Source organism: Ictalurus furcatus, chromosome 2 (assembly GCF_023375685.1).
Source record: "Ictalurus furcatus strain D&B chromosome 2, Billie_1.0, whole genome shotgun sequence".
NCBI classification, from domain to species: Eukaryota; Metazoa; Chordata; class Actinopteri; order Siluriformes; family Ictaluridae; genus Ictalurus; species Ictalurus furcatus.
Window position 1 is genome coordinate 5,564,896 of NC_071256.1, and position 16,340 is coordinate 5,581,235.

The 16,340-nt window shown below is 41.0% G+C and overlaps 1 protein-coding gene across 2 annotated transcripts; it reads right to left on the reverse strand.

Annotated features, from left to right (window-relative positions):
• Window positions 1-551: 551 nt before the first annotated feature.
• On the reverse strand, window positions 552-15,930 carry LOC128620279 (junctional adhesion molecule-like). 2 transcript variants are annotated; one of them, XM_053645150.1, is made up of 7 exons: window positions 14,433-15,930; window positions 10,533-10,835; window positions 2,373-2,684; window positions 2,111-2,260; window positions 1,957-2,028; window positions 1,705-1,772; window positions 552-1,344 (listed from the first exon to the last, which is right to left on the reverse strand). In XM_053645150.1, exons 1-7 carry the CDS (start codon window positions 14,479-14,481, stop codon window positions 1,279-1,281), a joined length of 1,020 nt encoding a protein of 339 aa, XP_053501125.1. In that variant the 5' UTR covers window positions 14,482-15,930; the 3' UTR covers window positions 552-1,278. The 2 variants fall into 2 exon arrangements, with proteins under 2 accessions (XP_053501125.1, XP_053501117.1); XM_053645142.1 differs by having other exon boundaries at window positions 553-1,344; window positions 2,111-2,263.
• Window positions 15,931-16,340: the final 410 nt, after the last annotated feature.

The following is a 16,340-nucleotide window of genomic DNA, read 5'->3' on the forward strand; positions in this document are numbered from 1 at the left end:
AAATGCAGATTAGATCCATCTTTATTCGTTTGTTCATTCTTTCATTCAGTTTCAGTGAGCACTTTTTCCTGCTCAGGGTCACGGTGGATCTGGAACCTGTCCTGGGAACACTGGGCTCAAGGAGGGAATACACCCTGGAATACACACTCATTCAAACTTAGGTGCAATTTAGTGTAGCCAATACACTGGTAAGTTTTTGGGAGGTGGAAGGAAACCGAAGAACCCAGAGAAAACCCACATGGACATGGGGAGAACATGTGAGACTCCACACAGACAGTAACCTGAGCTCAGGATTGAACTGGCGACCCTGGAGCTGTGAGGGAGTAATGCTAATTGCTGTACCACTGTGCTGCCCATCGATCCAAACATGTCCTCTTATGTATAGAAAAAACAAAGTGAGTAGGTCTACAGCTAAATTAGGAAATAAACTGTGATTGACTGACTGATTATTTATTAATTTATTAAGTTTTTTACTATTCGATTTTGAATAAATTTTTTAAAAATACTGTTTTGTTTATTTTATAAACTGTACACAACAGTTTGGAAACATGTGCAGTAGATACACAGAGATTTGCTGGAAGTTGAATTTGTGTGAAAAAAGAATGAATATTGAATGATGAACTTATTTTGTCTTTTGTCTCAAAGCAATAAAAACTGATCCATAGTTCAGTCAACTCAGAGCGCTGCTGTGCTAACTGTGTGAGCTTTGGAGAAAAAAATTACCTCAATGTTGTTGAAAAAAAAAAGAAGCTCAATATTGTTTAAAAAAAAACACACACATTCTGTCCAGTCAGATTCAACAATCCTCCTTCTTTTATTTTTACTCAAAGTCATTAAAAGTCACAAACAAGAACTTCTATAGCAGTCTTCTTACACAAAACAGCATGATGACAACAGCCTTCTAGAGCTTTCATTTCTTAACCTGATATAAGTATGGTACACATAAGATATAAAATGACACGTACACTCAAAATATAATTAGCGAGATTATCCATCAGCAATTAATGATAAACAATGAATGCAGAACAATACACTTAGCTAACATAAGTAAATGTAACACACGTTTATGCCTGAATCTGATATTTAATTGGAAAATGAATAAAAATCTCAAAAAGTCAATATTGTGAATCCCGTGCTGCCCATAATGTGTATTTAATATATGTTTTCAGGATTATTCTATAATATCTGAGCATGTGTCTATATTTATTCTGGATTAGTTTGTTATAATGCTGCCATATTCAGTTTTCTGTCCAGTGATGATCTGCTGCTCCGGCTGTGTTAATGTGGGTCAGTAGAGTAGTAAGTGTAAATAACAGTAGTAAATACAGTGACATCAGACCCAATCTGATAAAAGTCAGAACATGAAAATTATACATATATCACACATATAAATTCTATGGCTTTTACTGCTGAAAAACACTTTTTGACGACACAAATCTCCAAATCTGACTTCTTTCTTTAAACCATGTGGTTCTGATAGAAGCAGCAGAAGATATTTTCCTATAACTCACTGTTCAGTGAAAGCATGTGTGTTTCACGTGTATTACCTGCAGTGTATCACAAATATAACTAAACCTCTAAAGGTAGAAACAAATCTGCTATAACTGTTACTGTATAAGTCATGCAGAATTAAATGGAGATTAAATTAGGAATACAGTAGGACTCTAAGACTTTAAAGATGACTCTAACCACATGTACACTAACCTGATCCTTCTGGTTTCTCTTACAGTCCGGATGTCCTTCAGTGATCACGTTCTCTCCACATCTTCCTCCTATAGAGAAAGGACCTCAGAAATCACACCTCTAGTGGAAACTACACAATTTCATTTTCCTTATCCAGAGACACTTACAGAAGTGCTGTTGCTTCTACAGGTTTCAGCTCATCAATATCAGAATTTGTTTTGTGTGTGTGTGTGTGTGTGTGTGTGTGTGTGTGTGTGTGTGTGTGTATTGTACCTTTGCATCTCCAACAAATAATTGCCACTACACCGGGTATCACCAGCAACAAAAACGCCAGAATGCCAAAAACTGTGTGATAAAACACACCAAAATGTTAATAAATGTAATAATACAGATGTATATTTTCATTGCTGATGAAAAGTTTTGGCACCTAGAGAGAGGCTGCTGTGTGTTTGCTGTTTATCTTGTTCCAGTGTTGTTGAGGATGATGCAGGTGGAGAGTTTGTTGTTTTACTCTGAGGCGGTTCTGATGGAGGTGTTGTGTCTGTTTTCCTCGAGTATGTTGAAGTTTCTCTTCTTCCTACTGAAAAGACAAAACTTATTAAAACTAATGACTGTTTTTGTCACTGTTAGTAATATGGCACATGACACTGGAGTAAAGCATGCTCACAGTCATTAATGAAAACATGTACCTTTAACAGATAATCTGACATCTCTGCTATCGTCCTGTACAGAACATCTGTAGAGTCCCTGGTCCTCTTCAGTCAGGTCTGATATGAGTAGAGAAAGTTTTCCTGGAGCGATGTTACTGACCAGTTTGACTCTGTTTGTGTGACGTCCAGTCTGTTTATCGTAAATTTCCTGAACGTGATTGATTCCAATAAACTCCCATTTTACAGCCTTTGGTTTGTCCTGTAGGTCAGTGCAGACGCAGGGCAGAACTACAGACTCTCCTATGAACCCAGTCACATGCTCTACCACTGTCTTATTCACCAGCTCACAGTCTGTAAACATAACATTTACAGTTAATAATAGAAGTACTGCAATTTTTAATATTCCCTGCTTGTAAATCACAACATTTTCTGCTGCAGACCAGAAGAGATTTTTAAAGGATGAGCCAATCACCTGTTTAAATTCTCTACATGAATCCAATATCAGGACTCTGATACTGGGGCCTAGGCTAAATCAATCAAATTAAATCAAAATAATTCAAATATTTCTGATAATATCAGTTTGAAATATCAAAACTAATATTATTTTCATTATAGCGAGGTGAGATACGTTGCTTGTTTCTAATTGTATTAAGTTACCACGCCTGTCTGTGTGCTATGCTTAGAGACCCTTGTTAATGAGGCACTTGTTAATGAGGCACTGAAAGTTACACCGTCACCTCGAAACAAAACATGGATCATTTGCTAAAAAGCCTCGAGAATTGACAATAAATTGAAACAATAGCAACAACATAAAAAAAACAAAAACTGAGTCATCCTGTGTGACCGGTGCAGAAATGAAAAGACAGTGATAGCATTGTATGAGGTTTCATACCTCTGATAGTTTCAACTTAAAATCTTCACACCATAGATCAGTGCTGGGGAAGCTACTTTGAAACTGTACCTTTTGAAGATACTCATAGTTTAAACTAGTTAATCTACAGTGAAGTTACACTTTTAAAAAAGTAGTTAGCTACACTACAAGTTACTAACAAAAAGTAGCGAACTACATTGAATCTACTTAAAATGGCAACATATTTATTATGTCATGATTGTGAATCAGTTTATGAATAACTGTATAATTTTACATAAAGAAATGAAACACAATTTATACATAATTCAGAACAATTATGAATATATAATGTGCACATTAGGCTACGTATCAATTTACAATGATGACCGTGTTCACCTGTATATGTGTCCGTAAATTTGAGCTTGATCTCATGTACATCGTTTTATAATCGAAGTATTGGACGAATAATTTTAATCTTTGTATTAAATCTTTGTATCTGTGTATTTAATCTCTTAATATTTATGAGTAATAATTAGAATTATTGACTATTATTTATGTCTTAATAATGTAAGATTAATCTGAAAATAAACGAAAGACATACAATACAGTTTAGTGTAATTGTGCAGTTGTTAGCAACTGGGGCGTCGCTAAACCCTTTTTACTGGGACACGAGACTTTTTGAAGTGATTTGTTCATTTAGGGGGCTGGTTAGTTAGTTCACTCATAAAAATGTTAATCAAACACACCTGCCTGTAATTTTCTGCGTATAAATCTTTGGTTAGATGTTTCAGGTGTGTGTGATTAGGGATGGAGTTAAACTCTGCAGGACAGTGCAGTGGCCCTCAGGACCGGAATCGCCCATCCCTGGTTTAGGAGATAATTTCACAGTTTCAGTGGCTCCATTATATTGTCTGGTATTTGTGTAAATAAAACATAATGAATTTGTTTTTGGGGACTAGGTTTCTGATGGACTAGGATTGGAGAGGATGGATTTTAAATGTAATGATAATGTTTATATATTTGTTGTTTTATATACAGGTTATTTCAAAAGTCACTACTGTATTATTGTGATGGGATTTCAGGTGCCAGCTTTTTATTTAAAAACATAAATTCTTCTCTTGTCTTTTTGAACAGAGTGTACATCTATGTGTATTTATTTCAGGAGTTTTAATAGAAATTAGGTATAGTAAATATCAAATAAAATGTAAACTTGCATTGATGAAGTTAATGTTGTTAGTACTTGTTTAAAAATGATCATGGTAAAACAGAGTTCCAAGGTATAAAAATATAGTTTGTCTGTCATTTAACCAAACAATAACCAGTTTTTTTTACCTAAAAAAAGTTTATGTAGGCAGTCATTTATAATGTAAAACTAATGAAACAATGCCCCTGGACCTCCTTAAAACATTTTGAAGTACGTTTGTAAAGTTCTTGTGGGGCCCATGCCCCTGTAGTGATCAAACTCTAGAAACGGCCCTGGTCAACAACATCATCTCACACGGATTCATTTAACTCTGAGTCCGAGGACGTGGTGTGAGTCATTTCCCCGCCCCATACATCACGTAACAAACTGTGGTTGGTTGCTTTACGTGTCCATCAGACGGTCTCTTCCTGTTCATGTGAACTACAATGAGGTGCTTAATTCATGTGAAGTAAGCAGGTACTGCAGATATGTAGTGAAGGGCATCTTTATAACTGGACAAAATATGTAGTGAAAACAATACGTAACACTTGGTCATGCTAAATCATTACTCGTTTTAACTTGTTACTGGAAATGCTACACTATTTGTAAAGTACTGGAGCTACTGTCACACTACTGAAAAATGGAGTTAAGTTAGTAGTGTCACTACTTTTAGTTAGCTACTCCCCAACACTGTCATAGGTGAAGACTTGAGTTTAGCAGCCACTAAGCAGATGGTCAGCATTATGCTGGGGAAGAATGCAATTAAGCAACAATATTTTATTTCTTTATCAAACAACATGAGTAAGCGCTGAATCAATGATATGGCTGAGAATGTGTTCCAGCAGCTAATTAGCAGGCTCGTCATTTTTACAGAATTCAAACTGAGTCCACTGAAAATTTCACATTCATTAGGTATGAGTGTGATGGAGAAATTGAGGAAAACTTTCTTTTTTGCAGACCTCTTCATTCAAATGTAACTGCTGAAGCTGTGTTTGACTTTTTGCACAATTCATGGTTTCCAATGACATCAGCAGGACAAAGTGTGTTGGACTCAGCACTGATGGTTCTCGGTCTATGATGGAGCAACAAAGTGAAGCAGGTCAGAGACCCACTGCCCACTCACATACACTGCTGCATTCACAGAGAGGCATTAGCTGCTAAGAGAATGCCCACGGATTTAAAGACTGTTTTGGACGATGCTGACAGAATGGTGAATTGCATCAAAAGTCGTCCATTACAAGCATGTTTGTTTTCCCTTCTGTGTGAGGAGATGGGAAGTGAACACCACCAGGTCTCACTGCATACTGAAGTCCGGTGGCTCTCACGCAGCAGAGTGCTCACCCAGCTCTTCCAGTTATGTGATGAGGTCAGAACATTTTTCAGTGATTCCAAATTTGAACTTGCAGACCATCTCAGACCATCAGTCTATATTTATGAACATTACAGTGTTACTGTCATGTTGCGGCGAACTCGCGACTACAATTCCCAGAGTGCAGTGCGGACTACAAACATGGCCGCCGAGGGCTGCACTTCCCAGACACGCACACGCTCGCATTCTCCGGAGTTCTGATTATGGACACCTGCACTCAGTAATAGACTTACACACAGAGTATGTAGGTCAGGCGGAGAACAACGGAAGTTTGCGAAGTAAACGCTCAGTAGCCTAAACACTGTCGTATCACCAAGCCTTTGTCTGTGTGTTGGATTTTCCTGATTTTCGGATATACTGCCTGTTTCGGATTACGATTTCCTGGATAGCCCCATTTGGATTGTTCGCACGATCGCCTGGACTTCATCTGTTTTTTCGGATTTCGTTTTCAGTTTGATCCTCGTCTAACTGTTGCTGCACCGCCTGCGCGTGCCTCCTCACAAGGTAACAGATTACTTCGCCTCAACTATGGAGACAGCGGGCACCCCGGAATGGCAACATTATGTTTTAGAACAAAACCGAGCGATAAATGCGCAGCAAGAACAGATCTCACGCTTGCGGGAACAATTGACACGCATAGGGCAACCCACACTCCCGCTCGTGTCACCGCCGCCTGTGCACATTCCAACCCCCACGCTGGCGCATGTTCAACCACCGCCAGCTGCGCACTTTCCGCCCCTTCCCATGCCAGAGAGGTATGCAGGGGAGCCGGAGCGATGGAAGGGTTTCTTACTCCAGTGCTCTTTGACATTCCGGAGGTTTGGAATATCACGCACTCCATGGAACTCCTAACAGGATGTGCCTTGCTCTGGGCTACGGCCGAGTGGGATCGAGAGGGCGGCACCCATCCCTCACTCGCGGACATCCTCTCCCACTTCCAGCGCGCCTTCGATCATTCCCCTGACAGATGGGAGACCGGTCAGGAGCTCATGAAGATCACGCAGGGCTCACAGGACACGAGCCGGCCCTCAAAACCGCGTTCCGTCAGGGGCTGAATCCTGAGTTGGTGAAGGAGCTGGCATATCAGGATGAACAGCTCACCCTCGATGCACTCATCGACCTTGTGATCCGGCTACGCCATACCAACCGCCCCGCGCTGGGGGGCCCCCGCCACCCGAGCCACCCGAGCCAGCAGCTGCAGCGGAGCCCATGCAGCTAGGCCAAACCCGGCTTTGCGAGGAGAGGGAGAGGCGGCATCATGAGTCCCACTGCTTCTATTGCGGCGAGGGCAACCACCTCATCCGTCAGTGCCCCCAGAAGAGGCCGCGACCAGTTGAGGGGAGTGCGGACAGCCAACCCAGTCATCAAACGGTGAGTCCACCCCAAGCACACACATCACACATATTCATATTACCTGTAAAAATAGAACATTCAGGGCTGTCTATTGTACTTTCAGCACTGATCGACTCAGGAGCAGCCGACAACTTCATAGACCAGAAAATGGTGCAGGACCTCGGCCTTCTTGTTCGCCCCATGCTCCAGCCACGTCAGATTTAGTCCATCGACGGGTCTCCTATAGGTGGGGAATCATCACCCACTGTACTGCGCCTCTTGTACTCCAAGTTAGTGCCCTGCACCACGAAACCATAGTCCTGTATGTCACTGTCTCCGCCTGGCACCCCGTCATTCTAGGCCTACCTTGGCTGGAGCTCCATGACCCCCAGGTTTCTTGGACAGACAAGCAGGTTACCCAATGGTCCCCATACTGCCTTAATAACTGCCTGAACTTCCCCACGCTCCCTTTGGCCGCCACGACAGTGGAGAGCACCATGACTCTTGTCCCAGTCTCGGTTCCTCTCGAATATCGAGACCTCAGTGAGGTATTCAGCAAGGAGAGAGCAAGCAGATTACCACCACACCGTCCCTATGACTGCGCAATCGAGCTCCTTCCCGTAGCCAGCCCACCTCGTGGTCGTGTGTACCCTCTCTCCCAAGCTGAACATAGAGCCATAGAGGAATATATTCAGGAGGTACTCCAACAGGGATACATTAGGCCTTCCATGTCCCCCGGGTCTGCCGGGTTCTTCTTTGTAGAGAAAAAAAGAGGGGGCCTCTGACCGTGTATCGATTACCGTGGCCTAAACCAAGTTTCAGTCAAATACCAGTATCCCCTACCACTAGTACCTGCAGCCCTAGAACAGCTTAGATCCGCGACCATTTTTACGAAGCTGGATCTGCGTAGCGCATACAACCTGGTCTGCATCCGGGAAGGGGATGAGTGGAAGACGGCATTTAGCACCACCTCCGGGCACTACGAGTACCTGGTCATGCCTTATGGACTCGCTAACACCCTCTCGGTGTTCCAGTGTCTAATTAATGACGTTCTGAGAGATATGCTATGCTGGGGAGGAGGGTCATTACATACATCGATGACATCCTGGTGTATTCAGCATCCCTAGAGGAGCATATCGGCCATGTCCGGCAGGTATTGCACCGTCTCCTTCAACATCAGCTGTATGTAAAGGCAGAGAAGTGTGAATTTCACCAACACACGATCTCTTTCCTGGGCTATGTCATCAGCCCGAGGGGGGTCACCATGGACAGACGTTAAGTTCAAGCGGTGCTGGTGTGGCTGGGTAAGTAATTTGGCTATGTTTTGTAACCACATGTAGTCTGAGAGGCTTAGTGGTGAATTAGTGTTCAAGAGGGCCTCCTATCCTCAGGCACCCAGATCCCTCCAGACACTTCATCGTGGAGATTGATGCCTCAGAAGTGGGAGTAGGGGCCATTCTCTCACAGAGGCTCGGGGACAAGCCCAAGCTACACCCTGTGGCATTCTTCTCCCCGGTAGAATGCAACTACGATGTGGGGAACCAAGAGCTCCTGGCAGTCAAACTGGCCCTGGAGGAGTGGAGGCACTGGCTAGAGGGTGCCACGCACCCGTTTGTAATCTACACTAACCATAAGAACCTCAAGTATCTATATCATCTATAAGTACCATATCAACCTCAAGACGGCCAAATGTCTCACGCCTCACCGTGGACACTACCAGCCAGTAAGCTCAAGCCCTTACCCATCCCGGCATGGCCATGGTCCCACCTGGCCTTAGACTCGCCTTTGCCCCTGCCGAGCTACTGTGTCAGCATGTGTTCAGGTACTTTGGGATCCTGGACGAGATTGTGAGTGATAGGGGGCCGCAATTCATGTCCTGACTCTGGGCCAGCTTCATGGAGAAGATGGGCGTTACCGTTAGTCTCACCTCAGGTTACCACATCCAGGCTAAAGGACAGGTAGAGCGGGCTAACCAAGAGGTTGCTAGGTTCCTCTGGACCTTCTGTGCCACAAATCTGGAGGACTGGAGCCAATTCAGAATATGCTCAAAACTCCCTGCCACACTCAGCCATGCAGCTCACCCCCTTCCAGTGTGTCTTGGACTAGCAACCACCCTTGTTCCCCTGGAACACCAACCCCACTGACTCGCCAGCAGTGGATGAGTGGTTCCACTGAAGTGAGCAGGTTTGGGAACACACACACCAACACCTAGTGCAGGCCTCCCGCACCGCCAAACGAAAGGCGGATCGCCACCGGAGGGATCATCCCAATTACCAACCCGGGGACAGAGTGTGGCTCTCCACGAAAGACCTGAAGCAGCCCTTCCCATGCAGGAAAAACTAAACTCCAGGTATATTGGCCTCTTCAAAGTCAAGGAACAGATTAATGAGGTCACGTACCGACTACAATTGCCCAAGCACAGCCACATCGCCCCGATATTTCATGTCTCTCTCCTGAAACCACTTATCCTGGGCCCATTAGCCACGGCGGTGCCAGGTGACTCTCCACCGGAGCCGTTGGAAATCGATGGCCAACCAGCCTACCGTGTCTGGACCATCCTAAACTCCGGTTGTTGCAGAGGTAAACTAGAGTACCTGGTGGACTGGGAGGGATATGGCCCAGAGTAGCGGTGCTGGCTCCCGGCCCAGGACATTCTAGACCCAAGCCTGAGTAGGGAATTTCATGCCGCTCACCCAGCCAAGCCAGGACCACGGAGAAGAGGCCTCGGGATTCGGCTCCTGGAGTGAGCCCTTTGGGGGGGCTCTGTCATGTTGCGGCGAACTCGCGACTACAGTTCCCAGAGTGCAGCGTGGACTACAAACATGGACGCCGAGGACTGCACTTCCCAGACACGCACGCGCTCACATTCTCCAGAGTTCTGATTGCGGACACCTGCACTCAGTAATAGACTTACACACAGAGTATGTAGGTCAGGCGGAGAACAACGGACGTTTGCGAAGTAAACGCTCAGTAGCCTAAACACTGTCATTTCACCAAGCCTTTGTCTGTGTGTTGGATTTCCATGATTTTCGGATATACTTCTTTCGGATATACTACTTGTTTCGGATTACGATTTCCTGGATAGCCCCGTTTGGATTGTTTGCCCAATCACCTGGACTTCGTCTGTTTTTTCGGATTTCATTTTCAGTTTGATCCTCGTCTTCCTGTTGCTACACCGCCCGCACTTGTCTCCTCACAATATAACATAACAGTTACCAAAATAAATCATAGATTAGACTCAAATCCAATCTGATAGCATTCCAAAGTTCAGGTCAGTCTGAAACCCATAATCTGTATTTGTTGCTATTTAACTTGATTTTGGCAAAATGACTTCTAGAGTAAAATCCTAAACCCTGGTAAATGGAGTAAACTTTTTTGTTACATATTTAACTATAATTAATTTGAACACTTATCAAGTCTGTTTTCACTTAATATCAACTGTTATTGTGTATTTAAATACTTTACCTTTAATATAAAGCCTGGTCTCTCTGTGTTCCTTCTCAGTGCTGCACCTGTAGGTTCCATAATCCTCTTCTCTCAGGTCAGATATGAGCAGAGACAGATTAGCAGGAGAACTGTGATTAAACAGCTGAAGTCTGCCACGGTAGTGTTCATCATTTAACACTTCTGTCAGAGGTCCAGTTCTGAAGGTCGACCAGGTGAATTTCTGAGGTTTGGTGTTCAGGTCAGAGCAGGAGCAGGGGAACAGCACTGAACCACCTTTGTGTCCTGTGATTTCTATCGGATTATCAGCAGAGAGAGCACAGCCTACAGAAACAAACATACAAAAACTCACAATCTGCTGAATACAATATGAAGTACAACAGTTCAAGAAAAATACTTCAGTACATTTAATTCCAAAATCTTGAAATGTGTCTGTTTTACTACTTAGTTTTAATAAGAATTAATGATTATTAATGAATATGGAAATTACATTATTCAATTTCCATATTATTAGCTCATATGGAAAATACAATTTGGAATAATGTGAGAATTGGTACATGCAGCAAGCAGATCATTATTTTTGTTTGTTTATATTTAGTTTATTTAGGATTGTACCATATTTTAGTGTTGATTTGATTAGGAAATTTTCACGTCTGTTAATATAAAGCTCACAGCTGCTGGTGAGAGCAAAAAACAAGTCATGCATTCAATGAGTGTGGTCAAAGCAGTGAAAAGTGATACACGTAGACCACTTTTGTGAGTTTTGAAAATGTGAACACAGTATGAATGAATGAATGAATGAATGAATGAATAAATAAATAAATAAATGCAACTAATTGTAAAAAATAAAAACTGTGAATAAGGCGTAATGCAGGAAGTGAAGATGGTCACTGATGCGTCTATTTACAGACAAGACCAGAATGAAGAAGTGACATACAAGTTACAAGAAAATAACTTTTCTATTACACTTTATATGAGTTAACTTCCTTTTCAATTCAATACAAATTACACTTTTTATAAACTGAAAAATACTACTACAACCACTTAGAGTAATATTTAATAATAATAATAATAATAATAATAATAATAATAATAATCTAATCTAGCTTATATGACTTTAGTGAGTATATTAAAAATGGCAAATAGCAGTTAATTTGAAGGTGAAATTAGAGTCAGGTGTGAGTGAGCATTTAGTTTTATTTAAAGAGCATTTAGTTTTATTTAAAGAACTCTGATCTTTTGCTAAAGATCATGTGGACAAGCCAGAAGGCTATTGGAAAAGTGTTTTGTTCCCATCTGTGAAACATGGTGGTGGTAGTATGTGGTTTGGGGCTGTTTTGCTGCATCTAGTCAGGACGACTTGCCATCATTCATGGAACAATGATTTCTGAATTATACCATGGAATTTTAAAGGAAAATGTCAGGGTATCTCTCTATGAACTGAATCTCAAGAGAAAGTGGGTCATGCAGCAAGACAATGACCCTAAACACACAATTCATTCTACTGAAGAATGGTTAAAGAAGAATAAAGTTAATGTTTTGGAACGGCCAAGTCAAAGTCCTGACTTTAATCCAATAGAAATGTTGTGGAAGGACCTGAAGCGAGCAGTTCACGTGAGGAAACCCACCAACATCCCAGAGTTGAAGCTGTTCTGTACTGAGGAACAAGCTAAAATTCCTCCAAGCCGATGTGCAGGACTGATCAACAGTTGCCGCAAACGTTTATCTGCAGTTATTGCTGCACAAGGGGGTCACACCAGATGCTGAAAGCAAAGGTTCACATACTTTTGCCACTCACAGATATGTAATATTGGATCATTTTCCTCAATAAATAAATGACTAAGTATAATATTTTTGTCTCATTTATTTAAATGGGTTCTCTTTATCTACTTTTAGGACTTGTGTGAAAATCTGATGATATTTTAGGTCATATTTATGCAGAAATATAGAAAATTCTAAAGGGTTCACAAACTTCCAAGCACCTCTGTGTGTGTGTGTGTGTGTATGTGTGTGTGTTTGCTCACTGTAATCACTAGAATAAAATTAGCCCTAGCTACGCTCAGCATGTCAGAGTAACCACATGATTGTGGCCAGGGCAGCATGGGGGCTGATGGGAGAATGGCTACTTCCTCTTTCTCACAGCATCAGTTAACCAACATTGTGCCATGCACAGAGAATATTGAGTAATACTCCACACTCAATGAGCACATAGTCATACATCCCTTAAAATCTTTTTTTACACTTGGTTATATACCTTTCACAACAATGAGGTCTCTTTTTCAAAACCCTTCTCTTTATCAACATGAAGCTCAGTACAGCAGTTACCCTCACATCCAACATGCCTAACACTTCATACACACCTCAAAATCAACTCATTCTACCAGAACACACTCTCTCTCGCTCTCTCTCTCTCTCTCTCTCTCTCTCTCTCCATCCACAGGAGCACCTTTTCATTCATAACACAATAACCTGAAAAACAATCATATCAGGTAAGACACTGAAAACCCCAATAAATAAACTGTATTCAAATATGTTCCATCAATTTAGGGCATACTCACACTAGGCCCAGTTGCCTTGTACTGTGCCCAAGCACAATTGCCCCCCCCCCCACCCCACCCCCCACTGACCTGCACTCACATTGTGCTTAATGTTCTGGGCCTGAACATGCTTACATCATTACGATGTAGCTTTTTGTTTGGAAGAAAACAGGAAAAAAATCGCTGTCGCACATCACATTGGAGTCCATCATTGTAACGTTACTTATCTTTTTTAGGTTCGCTTTTACTTGACTTTTTAATTATTTTTTTGACTGTTGGTATGTATGCTTATTTTTATGACCTGTGTCTACATGTGATTCTCTGTTTTTCTCTGAACAATGTAAGGTGGATCAGTTTGTTAACCTCCTCAAAAGGCAAAAAACACACACACACGCATGCACGCACATGCACACACGCACACACATGCACACAAGCACACACACACGCATGCGCACACACATACATGCACTCACACACACATGCATGCATGCACACAATTATAACTAGGGGCAATTTATCTTGGTCAGTCCACCTATTGGTGTATTTTAGGAGGTGGGAGGAAACCAGAGAACCCAGAGGAAACCCACATGGACATGGGGAGAACAAGCACAGAAACTCCACACAGACAGAAGCCCGAGCTCAGGACTGAAGCGGAGACCCTGGAGCTGTGAGGAGACAAGGCTACCCACTGCATCACCACACTGCTCATAGATCCACAGAGTTCACCTTTTGTATAGATGGTAATGAATAAAAACAGAACAGCTGTGTAATGCTAAACTGGAAATTAGCTGTTATTGTTTTTTTAAATTAGTTTATTTACTTTTACTTTTATTTATAAGTAATGAGAGTGGCACAGTTCAGTCCACATAGACCGCTGTTGTAAGTTTTGAAAATGTGAAAATAGTATTGATAAAGGCATGTAACATGTAATTGTAAAAAAAAAAAAAAAAAATTCACACGCATCTATTTATAGCTAAGACCAGAATGAAGACGTGACAGTTACTAGTTACAACACACACTGTAAGTATTATAGGGATGTAAAATAATCTCACTGTAGATTCCTCCTTATTCATTCACCCACCTCTCTTCATCAGTACATTTTAGACTGAAGTTAATCAGGAAGAAAAAATCCACATGATCAAAGCTGAACAGGTCTAAATAAGGAGATTATAATACAAGGCATGACGTGTATGTTTATCTTGTGTATAAAGATTACTGCTGTCTTTGAACAATTTGGTTGTTCAGGAACAGGACTGAACTACGGCCTACTGTAAACCCAGTCTGGACAGAAACCACATGAACTAAACACAAAGCAGCTGAACTAAGAACTGGCTAATATTCTCTCTCCTTTCTGTAATAGAAAATACAATGTAACTTCACTCACCTGCAGTGACATGAAACACAACAGACAAAAGATACAAGCACTTCATCATTACTGATTCTTCTGCACAGACACCAGTCCCTCAAAGTGACAACACACACACACTCACACTGCCTGAGTGTCTCTCTGTTATATAGTGTGGTTACCAGGAAACAGGAAACAACAACCGCTGTCTCGTTTTTTATTTTTGAAGATCTCTTTCATCACTCTTTCCATGTCTCAATTTACTTTTTATATGCAGTATTAATATTTATCCTAAAAAAATAAAATTTAGATCTTTTCTCATGTAGTGGTTTTATGTTACCTCATAGTATCAGCATTGTTATCTGTCTTAAACATCATTTTCTTAATGCTTGCATGTAGACTTTTCTTTAGAGGAAATTTGACCTAAATAAACAAACGAATGGATTATAAATTACTCCAAGTGTTTTGAATATGTTCAGTTTCTCCTCGCATTAATGTTTCTATACTTTATGAGTTCAAGTGAAGTTTGTTAGATGACCCCTAGGAAACCTGACGGACCGAGTCAACACAACAGTAGACTGTAGTGAGCTATGGCTAATTGGCTACATAGCGACATCTTGTGCCATAAAACTGCTACTACAGCTGGTCTACAGATAATTGCTCATTAGAGATCTAAATCTACATCCAGATTTCTGCAGAAAGAAGAAAAAAGGCCTTTATTGTCTCATTAACACGTAGAGGACAATAGAATTAATTTCCTTTGCATATCCCAGCTTGGTAGGAATTTGGGGTAGAGCTGTAAAAGTACTTTGTGACAACTGCTATTGATAAATGTCCTCTATAAATAACATTCAGTTGAATTAAATAGGACAATTTACTAAGTGAAGTTTAGGCTGCATTACTTTCTAGCTCTGATAGACTAATTTTAGTAGAAGTTTGTAACAGGTAATAAAATAATTTAAAATCAAGTCTGTTAGATTAATATTTACCTGCAGCATCAGTATAGTGTTGTAAAGATTTGGGGCACAGATTTATTTAAACAAAGTACAAACTAAAAAAAATGTCAAGGCAAGATAAATAAAATAAAATAAAAAATAAATTAATTAATTAAAAAACCCAGAATACTAGAAAGGGTACAAAACAAGAATCTAGCATGCAGAAACATCAGATAATAACTACTCAGTAAAACAAATACTACTAAAGAGGGAAAACACAGAACTTATAAATGAGAACCAATCAGGGGAAAGACAAGACAGGTGTGTACAGAAAATCACAGGAACCAAAGAAGAAATTCATACTATGAGAAAGGATTCCCTCTGCTGGTCTGGTAGGGAATTGTCTGAGGTGACAGACAAAATGATCTTTTCTGCTTTTATTGACTCTTGGCATTAAATTCCATTTAATATTGTGTAACATCTGCGAAACAACTTCCTGTTATCATTTACATTATAGCAACTACCTGCTGAAAAATCCAGCCTGTTCTGACCAGTTTCAGCTACCAGTTTCTGTTCAATCTTGTAGACCATCTTTACTAGCTGCTAAGTGCTCATAGAGCATTAATGTAAACCTGTGATTTAAATTACAGAAAATATGTTATAGAAAATGAATCACCAATTCTTCTGACCAATCAAATTAGATGTAGATAACCACAATACAGGAACATAATTAAATCAATCAACATTTATTTCTATAGCACATTTAAAAGCAACAGAAGCGGACCAAACTGCTTTACACTCCCAAAATAACAAATATCACCAATACACACATACAATAAAATACAAAACTCATCACTATTCAGTCTCCATGCATCTAAGGACAATTATATGCAACAAAGTAGAGATGCGTCTTCAACGTTGATTTAAAACATTCGATCGAGTCACAGGATCTAATATGTAGTGGAGGATATTCCAGAGGCATGGTGCTGCCACCGAGAAGGTACGATCTCCT

Excerpts from the sequence above, each read along its gene's own strand:
- LOC128620279 (XM_053645142.1), bottom strand. The coding sequence starts at position 14,481 with ATGATGAAGTGCTTGTATCTTTTGTCTGTTGTGTTTCATGTCACTGCA. Across the intron at positions 2,264-2,372 it reads TGTCAGATTATCTGTTAAAG|TAGGAAGAAGAGAAACTTCA; the intron begins GTACATGTTTTC and ends TTGTCTTTTCAG. Across the intron at positions 2,029-2,110 it reads ACACAGCAGCCTCTCTCTAG|TTTTTGGCATTCTGGCGTTT; the intron begins GTGCCAAAACTT and ends TTTATCACACAG.